Source organism: Podarcis raffonei, chromosome 4, assembly GCF_027172205.1.
Source record: "Podarcis raffonei isolate rPodRaf1 chromosome 4, rPodRaf1.pri, whole genome shotgun sequence".
NCBI lineage: Eukaryota > Metazoa > Chordata > Lepidosauria > Squamata > Lacertidae > Podarcis > Podarcis raffonei.
In genome coordinates this window covers 84,972,096-84,994,154 of record NC_070605.1, presented here as the reverse complement: position 1 = coordinate 84,994,154, position 22,059 = coordinate 84,972,096, and the positions used below count along the sequence as shown (strand labels likewise).

At 40.9% G+C, this 22,059-nt stretch overlaps 1 protein-coding gene across 2 annotated transcripts in view; it reads left to right on the top strand.

Annotated features, from left to right (window-relative positions):
• PCCA (propionyl-CoA carboxylase subunit alpha) overlaps positions 1–22,059 on the top strand; it is a 219,414-nt gene that overhangs the window by 55,654 nt on the left and 141,701 nt on the right. For both annotated transcript variants that reach the window (XM_053384482.1, XM_053384481.1), the window contains exons 7-11: positions 2,516–2,647; positions 7,720–7,756; positions 11,230–11,308; positions 18,492–18,594; positions 20,873–20,967. In XM_053384482.1, coding sequence (XP_053240457.1) covers positions 2,516–2,647; positions 7,720–7,756; positions 11,230–11,308; positions 18,492–18,594; positions 20,873–20,967 — 446 coding nt within the window. The remainder of the gene's footprint in view (positions 1–2,515; positions 2,648–7,719; positions 7,757–11,229; positions 11,309–18,491; positions 18,595–20,872; positions 20,968–22,059) is intronic.

Genomic DNA, 22,059 nt, shown 5'->3' with positions numbered 1-22,059 from the left:
TTTGAGAACCAAGGTTCCGCTGTATTCAGATGCATATTGCCTCCAGCTTTGGAGACACAACATAACTATAGTGGTTAGCAGCTGTTGAGAGCCTTATCCTCCATGATTTTTTTCTAATTCTCTTTTATAACCATCCAAGTTGGTGGTCGACATTGCCTCCTGTGGGAGTGTATTTCATAGTTTAACTATCTGCTGTGTGGCATATATTTGTATCTTGCTTTTCCACAAAGGAGCTCAAAGTTGTGTATGTTTTCCTCTCCCCACCTGCGTTTATATTTGCAGCAGCCCTGTGAGGTAGGCTAGGTTAAGTTGCTATATGTAGCAGGTCTTGTTAACAGATTGGGTGGCGAGGGGTTCAGAGGGCCCAATCAACACCCAATGTACCAGGCCCAGGAAATCGCATTTGCATCCCTGTCCTAAAACATTTCCCAGAAACTTGCCTTGGCGTACATGCTGGTGCAGAAAGCTAGAAGGATTGGAAACATATGTTTTCACTGCATGTAGGATTATGGTTTTGATAGATCTCTACCAAAAGGGGTTTACAATATAAAGACACACAAAGAGACAAATGAGGGTGGTGGAGGAATTGACACCATGTTAAACGGGGGAAGAATATGTAATTATTAAAGTCACACAAAATTTGGTATTGTTACAGTATAAGGTGGATTCTGAACCATGGGTGGCATACTTTTTGACCATGTGGGTTATATCTTTATCATCCCCCCTACCCTTCAGGCCAACTTTGACAGGTGGGCAGGAGGGGCCACATAGGAAAACCTGCTGGCAAACCAGCAGATGAGCAGAGAGTTCAATCCTTCTCTTGGCAGGATTCTCTCTTGTCCCCATTGCTGCCATTTGAAAAGATCCCCATTTTTGGATTGGGGTTTTTGTGTGCACCTTACACATTTTCATCATTCTTTTACAAGTTCCTTTGTTGTTGTTTAGTCGATTACTCATGTCTGACTCTTCGTGACCCCATGGACCAGAGCACGCCAGGCACTCCTGCCTTCCACTGCCTCCCGGAGTTTCGTCAAATTCATGTTGGTCTCTTCTATAACACCATCTCATCCTCTGCTGTCCCCTTCTCCTTGTGCCATCAATCTTACCCAACATCAGAGTTTTTTCACAAGTTCCTTACCTGTGGCTCGTTCAGCATCCCATATAAGAAACCTGTTACATGTGTGTTTTGCCTGCCCTACTGCCGCCACCATGGAAGGGGCTAAAGTTTTGTATGAACATTCACATTCATTGCTGGATGGAAGGCTTCAGTATCAAGCATATCCCACCTTTCTTTCATCATGGAATCCAGGTGGCTCCCAGTTCAGAAACTGACCATACCCAGGCCTTCTTAGCTTCAATGAGTTTGTGGTCTCATGCACTTTTAGACCATACTCTAGAACCTTGTTTTAGATGTGTGAGAATGAGCTATCATTTGAGTGGACCTTATATAACTTCAAATGCAATGCTTCTCAGCATTTCATTTCACAAATTCAGTACTGAGTAATCAAGTTAAGAGACACGATGAGTTAAGACCAAGGAATATGCATGAATTTGTGAAATGCCCCAAAGTCATGAATGTTGTGACTCCTGGCAGCTTTCATATGCTTGCCTGTGGATGTTCTGTCTGGGACAGAGCAGATCAATAAACAGGATGTTGTTAATGTGGTCAGTGATTTTACTGTCTAACTAGTCAGCTTATTTTTATTTTTTTTAAAAGCTGCACAATTGATAAAAGAGCCTGACTGACATTATCTCACACAAACTATCCAACTCATAAGGTCTTGAATATATATATAATAGCAGTGCTTTTCAAGCACAAAACAAAAACTCAAGTTCTCTGGAAAAAGAGAAAAGTGTGTGTTTGAGAGAGACTAAAAACAAATACAACGAAGGAGTGTTATGAGAAATGATAGTTTATAATACTGGGTTAATCTGGACATAAAGAATACCTCACTTTAAGACATTAGGTTGTTCTGAAGTGCAGTCTGTATGAGTATGCTACTGTGATTGCCTAGCCTACAAAGATAATATCCATTTATGGCTTTTATTATATATGGAGTACCTAAATATTTTAAATGTCCATCCTGTGCGTCGTGAACACTTACAAAGAGTAAATTCATTTCCGTTTTGTGTGAGGCTTATGTTTTAAAGAATGCAGAATGAAATCCTGAAGTTAGTATACATTATTGAACATATCTTTGTAAGCCACTTGTGGCTCCTTGACTCATGAGTTAACTGTTTTTTTCTTACTCAGGGGATCTTGCAAATGTTCAGGCTGGAATACTTTATGGCTCTCCGCTATTTTTCTTTGGTCTGGCTTTGATTTATGCAAACAGTAATTATAGGAGCTTTGTGCCTGTGTTCCATATAGGCTTAACAAGCTCATACACATTTTAATGTACTGACTCAAGCTAGGTTGCTTACATAAATTTAGGGTTTTCCCTAAACAAAATCTCAGCATAGTAAATATATATATATGCGAGTAAAAAACCCTTTGCTTTCCTTCTCTCTTCAGGCATCAGAAGGTGTTGCTTTCATTGGACCAGACATGCATGCTATTCAAGCAATGGGGGACAAGATAGAAAGCAAACTCTTAGCCAAGAATGCAAAGGTCAACACTATACCAGGTTTTGATGGGGTGGTCAAGGTAAGAAACATTTCAAAGCTGTTTTTCATTTTAAAAGAATGCTTTCTGAGGCTTATTGTAAAATAGCAAAATCGCCATCAACATCACCCTTGGGATTTGTGCAGTGATTGCTGGGTGTGCAGTGTCATTTTGGTTCATTCTTATAGCACCCTGATGGAATCAGTGTTGTTAAGTCACTCAGTCAATGACGGGCAGTTTTTGCCTTTGCCTCAACTCTGTGTCCCTAAGTGTAGTGGTTTGTTTCTCCTTCATGTAAATGGCCGCCATTCCGTAATAGAAGAGAAAGTAACAGAGGCAGTGGGACGCAGGTGGCGCTGTGGGTTAAACCACAGAGCCTAGGACTTGCCGATCAGAAGGTTGGCGGTTCAAATCCCTGCGACGGGGTGAGCTCCCGTTGCTCGGTCCCAGCTCCTGCCAACCTAGCAGTTCGAAAGCACATCCAAGTGCATGTAGATAAATAGGTACCGCTCCGGCGGGAAGGTAAACGGCGTTTCCGTGCGCTGCTCTGGTTTGCCAGATGCAGCTTAGTCATGCTGGCCACATTGACCCGGAAGCTGTACGCCGGCTCCCTCGGCCAATAAAACGAGATGAGCGCCACAACCCCAGAGTCGGTCACGACTGGACCTAATGGTCAGGGGTCCCTTTACCTTTACCTTTAACAGAGGCAGTCAGAACACCACTAGGCCGGACTAGAGGAGTTAAACCTTCTCCTTGCCCTTAAGAATTTAGCCTTCCCCTATCTGAGTCTCACTGCCTTTGGTTCTGTTTCTTGCTTGGCTAAAATGTGATGGGTTGTTGGAAGACTCATATGCCAGCCTGGCACAGGAGTCTTGTTAGAATAAAGTTATAAACTCAAACTAAAAAGCAGCTGGTACCTGGCGCCACACCCCTCCCTCAGCCAGCTTAGTCCTCTGAGGCCTGGGGCAAGTGTACACGGCTGCCCCCCACTCTGCATGGGCCTGCTCAGATGGACTGCCTGTGCGTTGATCCAGGAATCAAAACGTATTGCCCAGGCTTGTGTAATAATATCCTCTTCACCGTAAAGTTGCTCCAAACTGAAAGCCTGCTACCGTTTCCTTCTCAGGAGCTGGATTTTGGCAAAGGGAAAAAAATGTTTCCAAGGCTATCTGTACTATTTCCAAGCATATCATTGCAGTAATGAATAGACCACTGCTGCTGAAGAGGCTTTTTATATTTCTTGGGAGATAATCAAATAGATCATGAGCACCTTTCCTTTTATTTGGTGCAATATTGGTTTGCCACATTCTGATGGCAATATGTGTCTCGTTCCCCAATGTCTTGACTCAAAATGCCTTTGGGTATGTTGGGGAATGTGACCTGTTCCTAAGATATGTAGGTGTGATTTTTCTGGCCTTGGGTCTGTCACCGTCTCTCAGCTTAACCCACCTTTATAGAATTGTGAGAATAAAAAGAGGTCAATTGTTGGATATGGTCCAGAGCAGCTTTGAAGAATGCAGTAAATATGTGGTTTAAACTCTTGCAAGCAAAGCCTTAATGGTTTTTTGGATCATAGACACATGCTCAAATATAATATAATTTTTTAATTTTACAAAATGAAAACAATGTTTGGTTTTAAGAGTAATATGCTAGTTATTTGTACTTTTCACGCATGAGTACCAGATTTGGTTTACCAAATTATTGAAATGTCAGTGAATACATACTTGGGCTAGGATCCAAAGCACCACACAACTTTGGGCTTCTTTTTCCTGGAACCACAGTTATCTATGCTGCATATCAAACCAGTCTTTGAATCTGAAGTTTCTTAAAAGCATATACTTAACTACATGGGGGCAGTATTGGAGGAGTGGGGGGCATGGGAAGTCGATCATTTCACTAGTGGAATGCAAGTCTTTGAGTCTGCATCTTGAATCCCACAGAAGTTGAATACTTTATGGAAGGTTTATGCTTAATTGTTTTAGCATTCTGAGTAGGTGCTTGAAAACTTTTAAGGGTCAGAAATATACTGGAAAAAATGCAAAAAAAATTTTTTATTGCTACCCCCCCAATATACACATACTCTGTTTTAATGAATATACGAATAACTTGGAATTAAAATAAACAAAATTGGTGACTTACAGCACAGTCCTGCACATGCTTACTGAGAAGTAAGCCCCACTGACTTCAATGGGACTTACTCACAAGTAAGTGTGCAAAAGAAAGTGTTATGCTCTTTCTATCTGTGCTGCTTTCTCACCCTGGTGGAGTGTGGCTAGTCATTGAAACAGCATCCTAAAAAGACTTCTTATGGTCAGAGTAGGCAGTGGTACTGCTTGATGACATGTGCTTTTGGACAAGGAGAGTTATAGTATTTGTTACTATTCTACAAAAGTGTGTATGGCCTAAATACAGTGGTACCTCGGGTTATAGACGCTTCAGGTTACAGACACTTTAGGGTGCAGACTCCGCTAACCCAGAAATAGTACCTCGGGTTAAGAACTTTGCTTCAGGATGAGAACAGAAATCGTGCTCCAGTGGCACAGCGGCAGCAGGACGCCCCATTAGCTAAAATGGTACCTCAGGTTAAGAACAGTTTCAGGTTAAGAACGGACCTCCAGGACGAATTAAGTTCTTAACCCGAGGTACATTGTGCAGTAAAAGGGTTTGCTTAGTAGTTCCCCCTTTGCTTTGATGTTTTTGAAGGCAGCAAAATTGTAGGTCCTATCTTCTTTAAAAGTATTGTGACTTGGGAGGTGGGGAAGGAGGGGTTGCATCTAACATAGTTGTGTCAGTTGTCCTGGGATAATTTGCAGATTGCCTTCTTATGGGCCTGTAGCATGTACCAGTTACCCACTTGTTTGCAGGTAACTAAATGGGATGGGGGGGGGAATGACCTGCTTTTGTTACTTTTATTTTAAAATTCTGTTTAGCAAATATGTGCCTGAATTTGCAAGAGAAAAGAAATGTAAAAGTTTCCTCCTTGGCTCTAATCGAGGCACTTCATCAGTCATCACTCTTCTTGCATTTTATTCAAGAGGCTCTAATTGTCTGCATTTGGCAGGTTTAACACTTCCTGACAGAGAGACTATTAAGGGGAAGTATTCTCACATAACTGTCACAGACAGGAACAAAGAACCTTCTGACTCAATGTGTGGAAACCACTAACATTCTTAAATGACCCTTTTCATACATTTTTTTATCCCTCTAAGCTAAAACTTGGAGCGTGTGGAGGTTGCAGGGTTGTGGAAAACAACAAGGTGTAATAAAACACTAAACGTTAATTTTATTCCCTTTTTTTGGTATGTGGACTTATCTTTGGCTTAAAAACAATTGTTTGGAAAATCTCATTAACAGATGTGCCTGCTTGAAGTAAAAAAAAAAAAGACTTAAAGCTGATGTTGCTTTCAGGGCCGCTTTGAACTTAACAAGCACCGATTTGTGGAGCAGACTAGCTAATGAAAGGAAATTAAATTTTCTGACAACTTCCTGTACCAGCTTCCTTATTCTTCATTGGGCTCTTAGTAGGTACTATGAAGATTTTTGTTTTATTGTTTGGCAAAAAATGAGCCAGGTACGAACCCTCCAAAGCAATTTCTTTTCCCTTTTTGGGGAGACGGAGCTCTTGTCGAGTATTTTTTTTTAGAAAAAGGAAAAAAAAAAGGCTTTGAATGCTTTACAATATCAGTTTTCATTTTAATGTTCAAAAGTTAGCCCCCATGGATTCAGCCCCGCACAGCAGCTGGGGGTTTCCAGACATACAATCTACTTAAACCTTTTAAATGTATGTTACAGAGGAGTGCAAATATTAGCAAATTTGAATGGACTTTGAATTCCTGTAACTACTTCCAATGTCATATAGTAATGCATAATGGAAAGATGTTATTTGGGTGATGGGAAAGTTTACCAAATATTTTCTGAATGTCTTTTCTTCACTTGCTGCTGAGAAACTGAACTGTAACCAAGGATGTTTTTCATTTATCCCTTACCTGGCTGCTTAAAAGAAGATAACATTGCATATCCCAAAGTGTGTGTGTGTGTGTGTGTGTGTGTGTGTGTGTGTGTATATACATACACACGCACACACACTATTGTGGTAGGTAGCGTATATCTGAGGTCTGAATCAGTGACTTTTTCTAGCCTTGCTATGTGATTCTTATTTTTTAAACTGGAAATGTCAGGGATTAGGAAGTTCCACATGAAAAATATGTTGTGTGTCTATTCAACAAATTAACTAGTGGGTGATTTCAAAGAAACGTGCCATCCCAACGGCATAAGATGCTTTTGCTTATTCCATTTATGTGTACACATTTATATACCACTATATCATAGATATCGCTGTTTATCCTTCATCATTATTTAGGCCATGCACACTGTTTGTATTGATACATAATACTCGCCATCCATGTGTCAAATCCAGTGTTTGAATAATTGTAAAGTATAATGTTAAAGTTACCAGAAAAAACTTTTCAAGTTTCTATCACTTAAAAATGCAAAATTTATTGGCCTCTGTAATGAAGTGATTGTGTGTTTGAAGTGCTCTTCTGGAGTCTTAATATATGTTAGAAATTTCCGCTTCTGAAATTTAAAAAAAGGGTGGGAACTCAGCAAACACCTGTGTATACTGTGCTTTATTTGAATATTTCAGTGAATTTTTAGAAGACTTGTGTTTGACTGTGAAGCTTAGCCAAACAATAGAGAATCAACTCCCCCTGCTGACTGTATCCAGGAAAACATGACACACGTGTACCTGAAAAGACAGGAATAAGCTGACAGATGATATGTTACAATGCTATGATATTGACTTCTCTGTGGAACCATCTAAATTCTATAATTTAAATTCTGGCAACTTGAGAAATCCTTCTGTAGTCCTGCTGACTTTTCCTGTCAGCTGATTCTTTGCTACTTAGAGCCTGAGTATTATGCAGCGATGAGGTAAAATTTACATTCCACTTATGGTATTAATTTTGCATTCCTCTGAATGAAGCGGGTCAGAAGGTTGTAAAATCAAACATTAAATGAATCGGAGGAGACAGTAGTGCAATATACGACTGCCCTAGAGACACAGTGCAGTAGCTGATGGGATTAATGTTGGGTCTAATTTCCTGCTTTTACAGGATGCAGATGAAGCTGTCAGAATTGCAAGGGAAATTGGTAAGTTCTTAAATTGGCTATGGTGAGATTTGTATGCCTTTCAGAAGATGCTGTTGACTAAATTAACTGTGTAATAAGTAGTCCCTGTGGAAAAAAAATGATTTAAGTTTTAAAATTCTCAGTTGCCTTCAGGACTGGAAGAATCTGAGCATTAATGGTCTCTTTAATTCTTAATATTTTAGTGATATAGGCAGCATTTTAGAGGCTTAAATTGCAGACAGGATGCAAGCTTTCGTAATCATAAATCTGATTAAATGAAGGGTAGCATTTTGTGAGTTTATATGAAGGGGAAAGAGTAATTTTGTGCATAAGGTGCTAAGACATGGCTAATCTTTTATCAGGAGACTGATAGAATTGTGTTTATGCTGTTTGTTTTTGTAAATTAGGCTATGACCAGCAACCAATGAACCATACAATGTTTCACTCCCCAAACAGTAGAAGACCCCTCTGCCTCATATTATGCCCCTTCCAATCTTATTTGAGAAACCACTTTTGAAACCAGGACGTTTAAAAAATGGTGCAGTTTTAGGTGCAGCTCTTCAAGAGGAGTGAAATATTTCACTTTGGAGTTCCTGAAGTAGTTCTTCTTAGGCACATTTTATTTTGTGAAATTGTAAGGTGGCCTGCGGAGTATGAACCTAATCAAACTTTGTCTTACTCTTGGCCAGTGTTTTGTGTGGTGGACAGTGTGCTGGAAAGTAGACCAGGGAGGCTGGGTGAAACTGATCTTTCAATTTAGAAGCTTGTTTGAGCCTTGTGTGGTTAAGGATGAATGATCAGTATTTAAAAGAATGTATTTTCGGACTGGAGTGTAATATAGGTCCGATTCAAACAAATGACTGTCATGTGAAGGCTTGTTTCAAATAGCAAATAACCCAAACCATTCTAGCAAAGAACTACAACACCCTATGCCATTGCATCCCATCCCCTTCGTCTGCTACTATAAGACCCAATATAATGTCCTGAAATTGCTGCAGCCCTTATATGGTTGCATTTCATATAGCCAACCATGTAAGAGGTGTAAATCAAGCCATTGCTTTTTGGAGAAGGAAATAATGTGAGAGTGAATTGAATATAGTGGACTGCTTCCCTTTTTTCATATGCAGCAAGTTGTACCTTTCTCCCTTTTGTGTCTAGAAAAAGCCATTTCTGAGGGTTGCATTCTGATAAAGGGCAAGAGCTTGAAAATCACCCAAGTAACCTTTTGTTAAGTTCATTTATATTCCACTTTTCCTGAAGCAGCTCACAATCAACTTTAGCATCATCAAAATACATAAGTTTTTAAAAATGTTAAAAATTATATCAGTAAAGGCAAATAAGAGAAAACCAACCATTTAATAAACATAGGATAAATTCAACATTACAGTTTAATAATCTAGACAGGGTTGTATCAAAAGTTAGACATACTCAGAGTAAGCCCGTTGAAATTAATAGACATGGCAAACTTGGGTCCATTAATTTTGACGAGTCTAAGTTAAACTTAGCTGGAAGCAACCCTTAAAAATAGAAATTTGATTTACCTCTGTACTTTATAACAGGCAAAATAATAATACCATCACAGGTATTAGTCTTGCTGTACTCCAAGAAGCCACAGCTTAAAAGCAATTGAGAGATGCAAGGTATTCTCAGCAGGCTAGGTTCAAAGATGGCTCCCCCATCTCTCCTTCGGAGGAGACTTAAAGCAGCAGTAAGTCTTCTTGCCTCCAAGGTGTGCCTCTTCATAGAATCATAGTTACAAGGGACCCCAAGACTCCTCTGTTCCAACCCCCTGCTATGCAGGAATCATCACAGCTTAAGAATCCTTGACAGATGGCTATCTTACCACTGTTTAGAAACTTTCAAAGAAGTAGAGAGAGACATACCATATATTTAATTGGCATACAACATGGGGGAAATGACCATTGATAGGTATATAAGGTTGTAATCGTAACCAGCTGACATGGGAGCATGGGTCTAGCCAGGATTTATGTTGTGAGGGGCAGAATTGAGCTATCTGTGATGCAGTCGGTCAGTTAGTTAAGCATTTTTATGTATTTACTTGGGGGGCGGGTAGCTGCCCCCCCCACTACATCCATGCATGGGACTAAGCACTACTGAATTCAAGTAGGACTTATGAGTAGATATGGTTAGGGTTGTGCTGTAGGACATTACCTCTAGAGTCTTATTTCAGGAGGGGGAAAAGGTAGATGAGTTTCTGGGTGGTTGCGGTAGATCACAAGGATTTATGACTCCCTGTTCTATGAAAAATGCCAGTAACCAAATGACTACCCCCCACTCATGCACACAAGTTATGATGCTGAAAATTAAGATAGCTGGGGAGAGGGTAGCCAAGAGTTAATTTCGTGTGTGGAAGAACTAGTTCAGGTACTCAAGATAAATTCCTATGCAAATAGCACTTTAAGTGTGTATCTTTTGTACCTGGTTCTGGTTGCTGGATCTTGAGAGCCAAATAAAAAAATCAAATGGATCCTTCAAGCCTGAAGTACCTCCCTCTTCCATTGAATTCCAGTTCATTTTGGGGCTCCAGTTCAAAGTTCTGGACTCAGTCTCTAAGGCCCTAAAATGTGACTGGAACCACAGTATTTTTAAAGCCTTCTTTACAGTACGAAGCTTCCTTCTCCTCTTCCTCTTTTTTTAAAAACCATAATCCTAAATAATTATTAGTAGCATTGTTATGCTGTCTTCTTACCACCTTTTTAGGATTACAAAGCATTCCAAGGTGGTTTACAAGTAAAAAAAGTAATAAAAAAATGAAACCACACTAAAACATTATCAAAACCTAAGCTTACAAGATCCTTCCCACACTGCTGCTGCTGGTCAGCTCTGTGGTTGAAGCAGAGGGGACAGCCTTGCCAAAACCGGCTCTGAGGTCTTCTGTGTGATCTACTGAGCAACTAAAGTCTCTTTGATCTGTCTTTTCACCATCTGGGCTTTGGATCTTGGGGATCTGGGACAAGACTTTCCTAGGTATAGCTATGGAGCATCGTTCCCAAGGAGGCCTGCCTGACTAGTTTACCAATTGCTTTTTGATGAGGAGCAAAGGTGTGGCTTTTGGATTAAGTTAGTTGAAACAGTGCTACTGATTCTTTTCTTGGCTAGTTGCCCCTGTCATGTTCAGCTGTTCATTATATTTTTTATTTTTTTGAGATTGTGAAACCCCCCCCCCCAAATATAGCTTTCTTTAGGACTTTTTGACTGGAAGGCGACATATCCATACTTTAAAGAATGTGCAGTATTACCATTGTAGCTTTGATTTGCTGTTTATATCCACTTCTATTAATTTAATTTGATATACTGAAATTCAGAAGCTAGTTACCGTTAATGATAGTGTACTGGCAGTACCCTTCCCAACTAAGAGCTTTTTAATAAACCTATTGTTTTCTTCCCTGTTATTGGACATGTGGTCAGTTGTCATGTCTGTATGACTTACTGATCAAAGTCTGAACTCCTTTCTAATTGTTCCCCGCTGCTAGGCTACCCCGTCATGATCAAGGCTTCAGCAGGCGGTGGTGGGAAAGGCATGAGAATTGCGTGGGATGATGAAGAGACCAGGTGAGATGCTGTCCAAAATCTAGTTTTGATGAATACTGCTGTTTCCAAAACCCCATTAAACCACTGTGAGCTGACAGTCAAACAGATATCAAACAGCAGATTGAAATGCAACAGTTTCTGCCCTTGTCCCCTGGCATGTCTTAGCAGTTTTTTTTAAACACTGGGGTTATACACGTATTCATTTTGACTGTAAGTTGAATTAAAATAATGTCTTATAAGAAAAAAAAGAGCCCAGTGATTTGTCTATGATTTCTAATTGCTAGTATTTGAAGCATGTTCTCTCTCCTCTCTCCCACTGTCCCAGTCATACCCTGAAAATCTGCTCCAGAGACTTGGGGCCCCTCTGTAGCAGATTTGGGGAGGGTATGCGGGGAAAGGAATGGGATGTTTGGTTGTGTGAGCGGGATAATAATAGTAGTAGTAGTAGTAATAATAATAATAATAATTTTTATTTATACCCCGCTCTCCCCAGCCAAGGCCGGGCTCAGGGTGGCTAACAAGCAATAATAAAAACAAGTTTAATGAATACAACTTAAAAACAAAAATACAACAATGAAAATATTGAAACATTAAAACAGGGGTGTCAAACTCAAATTCATCGGGGGGCCGCATCAGCAGTTTGGTCACCCTCAAAGGGCCGGTTGTTCAGGCAGCCGTTGGATCTGTCACATCACAGGATGGCATGCGCTCAATATAAAAACAAGTGGAGGTTTCCTGAATGCATGTAAAGTGGAGGTTTCCTGTGTAGAACGGCCGGCGCCGCTAGAGGGCAGACGTTCTCTGGCTTGTAGGCTGCTGCGCATGCGCTGAAGAGGCGGCTTCCTTGTGTCAAAAAAAAAAGCGAGAATAAAAGGTGAAAGCTGGCGGCCGGCGGCGGCTACACGGGCCACATGACGAGGTCTGGTGGGCCGGATTCGGCCCGCGGGCCTTGTGTTTGACACCCGTGCATTAAAATATTAAAATGCAGCCTCATCACAGGAGAAGAAAGGAAAAAGAAAAAAGAAAGAGGGGGAGGGAATCAAATTGGCTCCAAGCCAAAGGCCAGGCGGAACAACTCTGTCTTACAGGCCCTGCGGAAAGAAATCAGATCCTGCAAGGCCCTGGTCTCACCAGGCCGGAGCCAGTGTTGAAAAGGCCCTGGCTCTGGTTGAAGCTAATCTAACTTCCTTAGGGCCCAGGACCACTAGGGTGTTGCTATTTATGGACCTTGAGGCTCTCCGTGGGGCATACCGGGAGAGGCGGTCCCGTAGGTACTAGGCCGTGAATGGCTTTAAAGGTCAAAGCCAGCACCTTAAATCTGACCCTGTACTCCACCGGGAGCTAGTGCAGCTGGAAAAGCACTGGGTGAATATGCAGAGACCCCGTGAGGAGCCTCGCTGCTGCATTCTGCACCCTCTGGTGAAGTGAAGGCCCAAGACAGGTGTTGATCATGATGTGAGGTGCACACAGGTGGTCTGAAGCGAGCGAGCGAGCTACCACCATTCCTGTGGAGCCTCCTTTTATTGAGACAAACATGCAAGCTAGGCAAATACATTTTTGGGCTGTGACCTTTATACATCTTCCGTCCCGAAATCGTGGGGCGGTACAGAGCTATTTTGGCACCTGTTCCACAGCGTCATTTTCCCCTTGCTCAATGTATGACGTAGGAGACAAAAGGTCTCTAAGGAAAATGTTACAGACAGGACACTGCTGACTTCTGAGACCGCAAAAGGTCAGACATGGGTGGAACGATGTACAGACAGTTGTGGCTTGTCTGGGGGGGGGGGTTTCCCTGCACCCCAAGGTCACGCATGCAGGCAGACGTGGCTGCCTGCTGGTGGGGAAGTGTGCTCCCTCCGGACCCCACTCCCCACTCCGCGATATCCCTACACCCTGGAGTTTCTGGGGCAGCTTCAAGGGCAGCCCTGCGTAGAGCGAACTACAGTAGCCAAGCCTGGAGGTGACCGTTGCATGGATCACTGTGGCTAGGTCGGGGTGGGAAAAGGTAAGAGTGCTGCTTGTTCAGTGTTGGATATACAACCCTTAGCCTTTAGCAGCTTCGATGTAAAAAAGTTTATTTAACATTTTTTTTAAGAGAGAGGGAGAGACATATAAATAGTGACAATCACATCTTGTGGTCATGAATGCTGTGAATCAGTTATTCATAGGTATGATGTGATCCAGGTGCTCAGTGGTGCTTCTGAGTCCTGTCCTTCCCAAAGCTTCACGACCCCCAAAACAATATTAGTCTGCAAAGTTTCTTATATAGCACATCAGGGTAAACAATACTTTAAAAAGTTCCGTGCACATGTTTGCAAGCCCATGCTTGTGTTTGGAGTTGCTGTCTGGCTTGCAAGCATGACTTTAACATTCATGGGGTAAAGAACTCTAAGTCAGCAGGGCAATATTTAAATACAGTGGTACCTCTGGTTAAGTACTTAATTCGTTCCGGAGGTCTGTTCTTAACCTGAAACTGTTCTTAACCTGAAGCACCACTTTAGCTAATGGGGCCTCCTGCTGCCGCCGCGCCGCCGGAGCACGATTTCTGTTCTCATCCTGAAGCAAAGTTCTTAACCTGAAGCACTATTTCTGGGTTAGCAGAGTCTGTAACGTGAAGCATATGTAACCTGAGGTACCACTGTACTTTAGTTACCCATTGTTGAGCATGATCCCTTCAAAAGGCTAGAAAAGGCTAATCCTTCATCCTATGGGCTTGTTTGCATGCCACAGTAAACCTTAAGCCATGTTTTATTGTGAATTTACCTCAAATTTGCTGGGGCTTCTTCCCCTGTACAGTGTCAATGCAGCTGAAACAAACCATAGTGTAGCTTGTTGTGTTGTCCAAACCTGAACTGTGGTTTGTTTCTTTGTTTCACCAACCCATGAGACTGAGATTAACCACTTCACCACATTGACATTTGTTCTTGGTTTAAGTGCTGGACTATGACCTGGGAGATGAGTGTTCAAATTCCCAATCAGCCATGAAGCTCACCAGGTGTTGAAATGAATGTAACATACCGGTAATACTTTTACATGACCAAAGTTATTAAGTGGCTTTAAAATGCTGGGGGAAGGGGACAGTGGATCGGGAATTCTCCAAATAAAGACTGCTGTAAACCAGGGTCAACAAATTTTAATTACACATGCTAATTTTCATTGACTGAAAGGCTCAGACACGCCCAAGATCAACAGCTAGTGATGTTTGCCTTGTTTGTAGAAAGCCCCAGAGTTCCTATTCACTGTTTATCTCTGTTTTGTGCCAGATGTTCATCTCACTGGTGCTTTAGTGGCTTTGCATTTGCATCATTTTCTCACTCGGCAGACCACACAGCACAGTAGGACAGAGCAATTTGGCATCCCAAGAAGGAAAAAGGGAGCCACTTTTAAATTGGTTCCTAAATAATTTAGTGGGATCTCCTCATTGTATGTATTCACAGGTTTTTTTAAAAATTTTGATTTTATTTTGAAAAAGTAATAATCATAAATAAATAATAAAAATGTGCACCAAGACCATTCCATTGTAACTAATCCAACCTCCCAAAATTTCAACACCTACCTCTTCCAATGGTTTGACCCCTTTCCGTTTTAACAGTACAGATTCTACAAACACCCTCCATATCTCCTCAGAATCATTTCTCCTGCATATTCCTCGTCTTACCTTAATGACGCATGTTAATTTAGCATTACTAGCTATATCTCACACCTCTTTATACCATTCTTCCATTTTATATTCTGTTGCCCCTTCCACTTCCTAGTTTATAATAATCCAAGCAGCTGCCAATAAATTTGTGAGCAAGTCCTTCATAGCCTGTGAACCTTCCACCCCAATGCTACCTCAGGACTACATATTCATAGTTTTCGATGGTGTGCAGAAGCTTAAGTGTGTGTGTGTTGTGCTTTATCTGCTTGGCTTGTTACCTTTTTAATTACAGTGGTATTCGGGTTACAAACACTTTGGGTTACAGACTCCGCTAACCTGGAAGTAGTACCTCGGGTTAAGAAATTTACCTCAGGATGAGAACAGAAATCGCGTGCCAGCGGCATGGCGGCAGTGGGAGGCCCCATTAGCTAAAGTGGTACCTCAGGTCAAGAATGGTTTCAGGTTAAGAACGGACCTCCGGAACGAATTAAGTTCGTAACCAGAGGTACCACTGTATGTTGTAATGTAAGCCATGTTGGACTTCAAAAAAGATGAAGTAAAAATATTTTCAATAAAGGTGTGGGATTTGTGATGGCGAGCTGTGTTCTGACGGAGAGCCCGGCTTTGCCCAAGTGAGTGGAAAAACTTATCACTGGCAGTAGCAAGTAGCAGAAAGCCCCCAAACAGGGATTTTGAGGTGGGGCTAAACAAAATCTGTTTTGGATTAACACTGCCCCTTAACACAGTTTATGCTTGAAGAGTTGCCATATTGGGTGGTTTACGCAGAGGGGCTGGGGCACATACGCAGTCCCTGTCCCCAATGTCTTCATGCCTGTGTGTTGGTCTCAGACATTGGTGCTGGGGTTCTTAAGAAAAGGGTGTTTCTTCATCCTGGTTTTTTTTAAAATTACCATTTTTATTTTTGCCTGGCTTTAGATAAGATGCCTATCAGTTTCCTCTCAAGATCAGTGTGATTCATAAATTAATTTACTTGGTAGCCACATGGATCTAACATAAATCAGTTTTCATCATTATACAAACATGGCACTGTAACGTAGGCAAGAACACGAGCATTTAGTTGCACATATTTCTATTTTTCAGAGGGTTAATCACATTCATTTAAACCTTTTGAGGAAAACTGCCGTAAGGTGTCAGAGTAGGCATAAGGCAAGCTACTTTCTCCTTACTTGTTGTAGTGCTGTGCCAAAATGGAAAATATTTGTAGATCATTTTTCAGCCATCCATTCTTTTTTGCTTCCCAAGGGCATGGTGCAGTTGTCTCTTAACCTTTTCAAATTATAGGCCTAACTTTAGCACCGACAGGCAACAATAGGATCCATTTATTACTTTTTCTTAACATACGTGCACATCTCTGTCTTTCTTCCTCTCTTCTTCTCCCCCCCCCCAAAAAAAAAAACTTTTTGGCTTCTGTTCTCTCGTATTTTCATCTTCTCTTAAAATGTAAACAATGAGGAAGGTGGTGATGCAGCTGTTGCAACCCCTATATAGTACAAGACATGACCCTGATTTGGGTCATGCCACACTACTTGTAGTCCAGTGCCTTAATGGAAATGTTAAACATCTTGATCCCATTGAGCAGCCATAACTGCCCTTGCCTTAGCTTACAGAAGCATCCTGTGCTCAGCAAGGCAGATGGAGTCATCTGGTTATTCTATTTGTGCTTGCATCCTTCCCTCCACCCCAAAAGCAGAGCTGGGCCAGTTTAAGACTTTCTGAGGACATAGAATGATGGAAAAATCACTGTGGGGCTGTTGCAAGCTGTATTCCCTCCCTTCCCTTGACAAGTGCAGGCCAAGTTTAAAGAGGCAAATGGAGACAAACAGAACTGAAAATAAGTATTAAGACTTAGTTTTGGTTAAGCGCATACATCTAGGCTTCAAAGATTTATGGATTATATAATTAAGCATATTGATTTTAAGAAAACAACAAACAAAGCACTGTAATCAATAGTTTTAATTAACTCATGCATCAATTAACTAAAGTCACTTATACATGTTATCTAACAAAATGCTTATATAGAAGAAAGCCAAAGAATTAAACCACTTTCATTCTCACAGTTTAAGTAGCACTGGATCTAATGATGCCAAATGTTTGTAAATAGGTATGATAAAGAGTTTTAACAATTAAGTAACAGATAATTGGGTGATTGCCTCAGATGTTCCTAAATTGAAAATAAACTAAAGTACAAGAATTGCCTCTAACATGCTGATAAATTTTAAAATAAAAAAGTCATCTGAAATGTTGCTTTGTTACATACTTTCTTTTTTAAAAAACGCTTGTTATAGATTGGTAGGTTTCCAAAAAACTTTCTGTCACAGGATGTTGCCTGCGTCACTAAACCATGAGTTACTGCTATGTATATGAACTAGAATGAGCCCAAATGATGCTTTGGGCTTGTATCTTGTTCCCCTTTTCCAACACAGCTGGGAAAAGGACTTTAGCAAAGAGTTTAGTTTCACTTTCCTCTAATGCTGAATTGTCTTTACATACAAATGAGAGATCATGATTTAAAACAATCATGGTTTCTTGTTGTCAAATGAGCCTCCAGAACTCTGGGAATGACCAGTGACAATCAAACTGAGATATAATGGTTCAGGTGATCTCTGAGGTAGCCTGGAGTGGTAGTATAAGGTTAGTATAAACATGTTGGAGCAAAATCAGATCAGATCTCTACTCCAGCAAATTCAGATAGGCCTCGTAATCTGGGGAACCGGGTTCGCGTCTCCGCTCCTCCACATGCAGCTGCTGGGTGACCTTGGGCTAGTCACACTTCTTTGAAGTCTCTCAGCCCCACTCACCTCAAAGAGTGTTTGTTGTGGGGGAGGAAGGGAAAGGAGATTGTTAGCTGCTTTGAGACTCCTGAAGGGGAGTGAAAGGCGGGATATCAAATCCAAAGTCCTCTTCTTCTTCTTCTTCTTCTTCTTCTTCTTCTTCTTCTTCTTCTATGATCAGAAAGAGATTTGGGGATTGTGGACAAGCTATGCAACACCAACTTGGTGCGATGGCAGTGAAGAAGGCCAATTCTGTGCTAGGGTTGATTTGAAAACAGACTGAAAAGACAACGGGCTTAGGCAAATTTATGTTATGGGCACATTTGGAAAACAGTTCTAGTTTCCTGGCCTAAAAAAAAGAAAAGAAAAAGAAAAAAGGTGCAGAGCTGAAAAAGGTGCAAAAGAGAGCCATCAACTTGATCAAGGGGTTGGTGTTCCTTCCCTCTGAGGTAAGGTTATGAAATTTGTCAGGTTTTGGAAGAAAATGGATGTGCAGAAGATTCAGAATGGACAAAGTACATCTTCACACAATGCAATTAATTTTATGGAATTGATTGTCACAGGATGTGGTGATAACCACTAGTTTAAATTACTTCAAAAGCGAATTCTGTAAGGAAGAGTGAACAATGGCTATTGGGTATGATAACTAAATGGGCTCTCCATAGATACTTCTGAATGCTAAGCATCCTCATGCAGACTAAGCATTTGACTAACAATAAAACGAATAAATTTGTTTTTGTATTTATAAGTGTTCCATTTGTTTGCCTTAAAGGGAAGGTTTTAGATTTTCATCCCAAGAAGCTGCTTCAAGTTTTGGTGATGATCGATTGTTAATAGAAAAGTTTATTGATAATCCACGTCACATAGAAATTCAGGTTTGTACCTCCTTTGAATTAAGGTGATTTGAAATTTGTGTTTCCTCTTGTATTTTTCTCTCTTACTAATTCAGTTGACGCGATTTTGTATGATAAGAGACAAAGATTTAGCTGAAGAACCATCGTTTGGTTTTGTCTCTACAAGCCTCAATATGTGAAACTTAATCTGTGGGCAGTAATGAATTAATCTTCTCTGACGAGAAATCTATAATATGTGCCAGTCTCCTAAAAGTTCTGTTTTTTTCCAGTCTAAAATACAGAGTCTGTACAATTTCTGTCATATGAATTTTGTTTTGATGCTTGGAATATAATTTGACAGCAGTTCAATAATTTCAAATAACAAAAAACCCCACCCTGCAGTATGTATTGGCAGCTTAAAATAGATTAGAAAAAAATAGGTGAACCCACTAAGTGCTGACAAATACTACCATCGTAAGACATAACCTAAATGTTATTAGAACTGGGATATTACCGTGTTCTGCTGCAATGCCCAGAATCCAAAGAACTGGGCATCACACAGCTAGTGGATCTTTCCTTCAATAGCAAGGTGTCCATGGAACAATTTGTCCAGTTATAAAACAATGTGCTGTAAAACATGAGAAAAAGCTAAATACATTCATTGGAATGGGAAAAATAGAATTTTCATTTTTCTGACCCTTTTCTGAACTAAAATTGTTTTCATTGATTGGTTAATTTTATTTGGAGGAGTTATGGATGTGTGTTTTAGCAGCCCCTCTCCCCTGATAGCTTGACTATATTAGGGTTGAAGGACCTCACAGAGCATGGCATGTGTGTGTCTTTATGTCTGAGAAAGAATAAATAGGTGACTTCTTCATTTCTCACAAGTGGAAGTGCAATCTGCTTGTGCAGTGGTATATTCTGTTGAAAGGAAAGAGGGTTGCTTGGCTAATTTTGGCTTTTTAAATATATATGTTCAACAACCTTTTTAGGGTGAAAATGCTGGATGTAGCTGTAATTTTACTAGAGATGTGAATCTTGCATAACGTTTTCTTGTTAGTAGTCATAGGATGCCCCAAGTGGAACAAGGTTGTAATGTTAGCACACCTTCTTTTAAATATGTTTTTATTTCTTTGGTAAGAATTGCTCAAAAGTAAATCAGGATACCAGAATAACTGGATTTATATGGCATTTATTGCTTTATCTTCAATGTGGATTTAAAAATTTTTCCAAACCAGATTCACCCCCCCCAAAAAAATCCTTACAAACTCTTAATATTTTGTTTTGTTTAGTGTTCTGTGTGCTGTGAACATGATCCAGCAACAATAGGGGTCCTTTTCAGTCTTTATATTTGGGAAATAACTCTTAAATCGAGTATGAGCCCTAGAATGTTGTTTTCATCCTCTCCAATTTTCCTCCTCATTTAGAGAAAACAAGTGAACTGGGCTATGCCACATTTCCTTTGACTACTGGGTTGAATCTCTAGTCGAGTCTTTCTCAAACTTGGGTCTCCAGCCAATGTTGAACCACAACTCCCATCATCCCTTACCACTGGCCCTGCTAGCTAGGGATGCTAGCTAGGGATGATGGGAGTTGTAGTCCAAAAAGATCTGGGGACCCAAGTTTGAGAAACGCTGCAATCTTTCAGTAGACAGATCACGGATGAGCAACACAATGACAGCATTTTCAATGAATACTAAATAATAGTTTAGTGCAATGTGCATGAGCTGAAAGGAGCCTGTACAAAGCACAGTGCCTTTCATGTCTCCTTGCCCCACCCTCATCTTTTCCTGTGTTGCTGGGAGGAAGAATAAAGCAGGATTCATTTGGGCTTTTAGTCTATTTTTGGCTTGTACAACCAGCAATTGTGGTATAACATGTAAACTCTAGTCAGTTGTATCTGCTAAAGTGAAATTGAATTCTGACTTATTCCTTTTCCTGGTCATGAGGATGGTGTGCCTAACACTATACTCTGGCTCACAGAAGCTTGTGCGCATAACCTCACCCTATAGCATTATGTGCAAACACACTCAGTGTGTTCTGACAATGCAGTGTGCCCCGATTAATTTGCTATGTGATTTCTGAGGAGCCCAAGGCTTGTACAGATTTCTTCCTGGAACGCAACAATGGAACAGAGTGTGAGAAGCTCTGAATAATGTGTGTTTATTACTGATCTTTTGTTTAAAACATCTTTTCTATAATTTTATGAATGCAATGAATTATTTCCATTGATTATTTCCATTGAATTATTCCCATTGGTGGCATTGGGATGGAGAGAGAAAAGCAATGCATTTATTTATTAACAGTGACCTTCTACTAGGTATTGGCTGATAAACATGGCAACGCATTGTGGCTGAATGAAAGAGAGTGTTCTATTCAGAGGAGAAATCAGAAAGTTATTGAAGAAGCTCCAAGGTAAGTGTGCACGCTCCTTAGGAGCATAAATTATTTTATTTAATTCACAGAAATATTTATACACCACCCTGTAGCAAAACATCAGGGCGGTATAGAAAAACAACAACAAATTTACAGGAGTACAAAGCAATTATTAAAATGACTAGCTACTCAGATAACTGTATAAAATGTCAGCATAAAAAAGTCTTCAAGAGATGCCTGGATGTAAAAAGTGAGAATGCCTGTGAATCTCTGCTGGAAGAGTCTTGCACAACATGGACCACCAGTGACACTAAATGTCTGACCTCTTGTGTAGGCCAATCAGGCCTCTGTAAGATGCAGGACAACTAGCAATGCTCCTTCAGGTGATCTTGGTGATCGGGCTGTGATAAAAGTACAGCTTAAGGTATCTTGGACCTAAGTTGTCCAGGCTTTGTATACTGACACAAAAACTTGGATATGGGCAGCCAGTGCAAGTGTTTCAGCAGAGGTGTCACATGTTGTTGGCTTTCTGCCCCACTCAGCAGTCTAGCAGCGACATTCTGCATCAGCTGGAGCTTCCATACCAGCCCAAAGGGCCATCTCACATAGTGTGCTGCAGTAATCCAGTCTTGAAGTTGCCAGTGCATGGACTACAGTGGCAAAGTATTCCCATGTCTGGCATACCAGTCAAAGCTGATCAAAAAGGCTGTCTTCTAATTACAAAGATGTATCTAGTAGTAGCCTCAAGCTACATACCTGCTCCTTTAGAGGGAGTGTAGCCCCATCCAGAACAGGCAACCAGTCTATCTTCTGAACACAGGAACCGCCTGCCTACAGAGCCTCTGTCTTCCTAAGATTCAAACTCACTTTACTGGCTCTCATCCACCACTGCATTTCGACACTGGTACAGAGCTTGCCCAGTCTCTCCTGGCCCAGATGAAGTAGAGCTGTGTGTCATCAGTCTACTGATGGCACTGTGTTCTAAAACACAGTGGCCACACATAGTGGCTTCATATAGATGTTAAAAAGCGTTGGAGACAAAATAGTGGCCTGAGGAACCCCATAGCACAGTTGCCAGCGATTTGAAGGGGACTCTTCCCAAAGCTTCTCTGTGAACTTGACTACTGTATT